The sequence below is a fragment of the Chrysochloris asiatica genome, unplaced genomic scaffold (assembly GCF_000296735.1).
Source record: "Chrysochloris asiatica unplaced genomic scaffold, ChrAsi1.0 scaffold00001, whole genome shotgun sequence".
NCBI lineage: Eukaryota > Metazoa > Chordata > Mammalia > Afrosoricida > Chrysochloridae > Chrysochloris > Chrysochloris asiatica.
Window position 1 is genome coordinate 51,993,154 of NW_006408519.1, and position 4,082 is coordinate 51,997,235.

The 4,082-nt window shown below is 55.9% G+C and overlaps 1 protein-coding gene across 1 annotated transcript in view; it reads left to right on the forward strand.

Annotated features, from left to right (window-relative positions):
• The first annotated feature begins 2,509 nt into the window (after positions 1-2,509).
• LOC102819784 overlaps positions 2,510-4,082 on the forward strand; it is a 41,782-nt gene continuing 40,209 nt past the window's right edge. Inside the window, exons 1-3 of the mRNA XM_006830860.1 lie at positions 2,510-2,561; positions 2,943-3,062; positions 3,158-3,354. Of these exons, the coding sequence (XP_006830923.1) occupies positions 2,510-2,561; positions 2,943-3,062; positions 3,158-3,354 (369 nt within the window). The remainder of the gene's footprint in view (positions 2,562-2,942; positions 3,063-3,157; positions 3,355-4,082) is intronic.

Genomic DNA, 4,082 nt, shown 5'->3' on the forward strand with positions numbered 1-4,082 from the left:
TGAGTGACCTCCTGACCTGAGGGACTCACCTCCTGCCCTATATGTGACAATGGTCTAGTGCTCATCCATCATGTTTTGGTCTCCGATATTCTGGCTCTGACAGTGTTCCACTGCTAGTCATGAGGTTTTTAGTGAGTAAATATTCAGAATTAGTTTGTCAGAGACTAAGTTCTTCCTAGTCTGTCTTCGTCTGGAAGCTCATCTGAAACCTGTCTCCATGGGTGACCCTGCAGGTGTTTAAATACTGGCAGCAGAGATTCCAAAATCACAGCAACACGCAAGTCACTTGCAGGACGACAAACTGACAGATGAGTGGTGCAATTTAGGTTATCTTAAATTTTTTGTCCCTGATATCAGGATTAGGAACAATTAGGAACAAACATTTTAAGAATATCTTATTTTTAAAATAGCTAGTTCAAGTTACTTTGAAATGTTGGGTTTCAGATTGTTACAAACACCAAGATATGATGAAATGAAAGCATTTTATTAATTCTCTAAAATACAAAAATAACTCATAAGCACACATGTGAAAAAACAGAGCTCAAAAATAAAAACATTTCTAATTTAATAATACCATCTGGAGGCAAAGAATCATATTTTGTGAGCTACTGTTTTAAAGGCCTTATTATATACTGATCAAAGTAAATGATCCCTTTTTTCTATGTTGTTATTGTTAAGTGCTGTTGAGTCGGTTCTGATTCGTAGCAGCCCTGTACAGGGATTCTAAGGAGCGGCTGGTGAGTTTGAACCGCTGACCTTGTGGTTCAAACCAACCTTGCAGTCCAGAGCTTTATTGCTCAACGCCATGACCTGGATATTTAAAAGTGACAGAAAGCAGCTCCGGAAGCCACAGGACCCAGAATCGCCAGCCCCGGCCTCTGATGCCTCGTCCTTCTTCACAGACTGGGAACAGGAGGTGCAGAGGCCTCCGAGAGCCCCAGGCTGATGACCCTGTCCAGCCGGTCCCCAGCAGGACGACGACTCCCTAATCCTTTCCCCTCCTCTGCGCTCAGCCCTAGATGAGTCTGGTTGCCTGGGGCACATCCCCCGCACCTGCCCAGCCTGGCGTCCAGCTAGGCTCAGGTGCCATCCCGCTGAGGACCTTGGGGGTCCCACCTTACTGAGTTTTAGTTTCCTCGGCCAGGCGAGCCCAGGGGGGCACCAACAGAGTCTAGGTGTCCACGAGAGGGCATGGTCTCTGCGTCCTGGCAGCGGTGGGCTGAGCGACGGCAGCCCCCCCACCCCCTCGCAGGCCCGAAGCCCCGCCTCGACCCTCCGGCCCCGCCCCCCGCGCCGGCGCGCTTGGGCACGGTGGGGGCAGGCGCAGAGCACAGAGTCGCGGTGCAGGCGCACGAGGTTCAGGCACAAGCGGTGAGTCCTGGTTCTGGGCGCGGGGACAGGAGGGTGCGGCTGGAGTCGGAGGCGTTCGCAGAAAAAACAGAGAGGAGCCGAGGGGACGTGAGTTTTGCTCCCTCCCCCAACCCTTTCAGCTGACTCCAGGAATCTAGGGGCAGCCTCGCCCGGGAGCCCACCACCGAGCTCTAGGTCCTTGTGACCCCAACGTGGATCCCGACAGGAAGCGGCTCAGCATCTTGGGGTATCTGGCCAAAAGGGGCAAATTAACGCCCTTCGAGGGTTACAGATTACAGATCCACCCTAGAGCAAAAGGTGAAGCGCCCCATTTTCCCGGGATAATGTATGTAAATGAGGTGCCCGGCCGCTCCCTTACTTGGGGAGCAGGAGCTGCGCCCCCTGGCTTGCTGTCCTGTCTGTTTCCATTGCGGACTTTCCCAGGAGTGAGCTGCTAGGATTCCCTTTGGTCTCTCCAGTGTCACCTCAGCTGCATGTCTGTCTGGCCGGCCGCCGGGTTGGGAGCCTCACAGTCGTGTGGGCTCAGGGCTCTTGGCTGGAACCTTTTCGTAAAAACTGAAACCTAGGTCCTGAACGGAAGAGACTCTGCGGAGCCATCTGAGTTTGTTCTCGCCCACCCCTCTTTCGTACCAGTCCACCCCCGCTGCAGGCCCAGCCGGCTGCCCTGGCAGATCGCCCCAGCCTCCCACACCTTTCCATCTGGCCACAGTGAAAGCCCTGCTGGTTCGCTTCCAAGCCCTTGCCACCCAGTACCTAGGCCTCTGTCCAAGGGAGGGTCCTAGCCAGGCACACCACAGCCCCCATCCAAACACCCACAATCCCGGCCTTGCCCAGCCTGTCTCCCAGCCAGGGAATTTCCAAAGCTGGGGCTCAGCCAGAGTGGGACAGGCATTGTAAAGAGGGGTGTGGACTGGGGGAATTGTTAAGCCTCAGTGTCCCCTACTCATTGGACCCTGGCTCCTCATCTACAGGGCCATGGTTCTGTCTCCACTAAGGAGAATCAGGCCCTACCCCAGGACCCTGGCTGGTGTGTGTGTGTTTGGGATGGGGGGCAGCTGGTCCTGTTACCCCGACTGCCCCTCTGATGTACAGTGTCCTCCGGAGCAGGGCAGGCTTCCTGGCTTCCAGTCCCTCCAGAATGAAGGTCTTCCTGCCGATGCTTCTGGCTGCCCTCCTGGGTGTGGAACAAGGTGAGGTGCCCCTGGGCCTTTGCACAGACTGTGCTTATACCCCATATCCCCTCAGCTCCTCTTCTCCTGAGCAGATGCTCGGTGCACCTTCAAGGCCAACTCCATATAGTGACCTTCTTTGGGGTCATCCAGATCCCTTTTCCCCAGAAAAGGGGGTCAACTTCTTCCACCTCCCCACCCCCCCCACCCCCGGAGACCTCTGCCCCTTCAGCCCTAGTCGTCACCCTGGTTTGGTTGTGACTGTGGGCTCCCAGTTGGCTACACAGGGCCGGGCAATCCAGAGTCAATATATTTGTCAACAAATGCTGTCCCAGGGCCAGGTCCCTGTGGTTTCGGTGGGGACTGACAGCAAGGCTTTAAGCTGAATTCTTCTCCTCGAAGCCCACTCCCTGATGTGCTTCTCGTGCACGGATCAGCAGAGCAATCTATACTGCCTGACGCCAACCATCTGCTCCAGCTCGGACAACTACTGTGTCACTGTGGCCACTGAGGCTGGCATCGGTGAGTGGCGAGTGGCAGGCTCCCAGGTCGGTCAGGTCATCCCCGTCAGCCTGCAGTGAGACTGGTTCCCTCCTGACTGCCTCTCTCTTCTGCAGGGAACATGGTGAACTTCGGCCGGACCCTGAATAAAGGCTGCTCGCCCATCTGTCCTGGCCCCAGCGTTGACCTGGGTGTGTTGTCAGTGGGTACTCACTGCTGTCAGAATTTCCTGTGTAATATCAGTGCAGCTGGTGGTGGACCTCAGGTCAGCGCCACCGTGCTGGGCCTAGGGCTTCTGCTGAGCCTGCTGGCGGTACTGCTGTGGCCTAGCCACTAACCCCTAGTGGCAGATCCAAGTTTCCTCCAACTTCTGTCTACCTGGTCCCCAGGGTCAGGCCTCACCCTCATACCTGTCCCCCCCACACCCCCGAAGCTGGCTGCCCCACGCTCTGGAGAAACAATGTGGACTTCCTCGAGGCTCTAGAAAGATGAGGGTCTTCCTGTAGCCTGGGATGGAGATCCCAGGATTGGGGTTCCATCCTTTGGAGCTTGGAGGGGTACCTGGCATCCAGGCACTGTTCACGCTGGGCTGGGCGTGCTGGACACGGGGTTGTGAGTGTGCCTGTGTGTGTGCCTGCGTCAGGGTGAGCATGTTTATGATGGGCTGACCACATGCGCAGGTTTGTGTGTGTGTGTGCGCCTTGGGCAGGAATGGTGGGGAGGACTTCCACCTTCCAAATTTTCCCTGACGTCTTCACCCCTGCCATGTTTCCCTCACATCTAGTGGGGGGCAGATACTCCGACTGTTTCCAACCCGGGAGTCTGTCCCCAACAACTTGTCTACCTGCACCCTCGTGCCCCCCCCCCACTTGCTTCCTCTCTGCCTCAAATAAACATGTTTCAGTCCCTTCCTGCTCTGCTTACTACTCGGCCCACGCTGCCCAGGGCTCCACCCCATAGGACTAGTTGATGTGGGGCCCACTTCCTTGTGGGAGAAGAGAAGTGATCCAGCCCCACATTCAGTAGGTGTGGTGTCCTGCT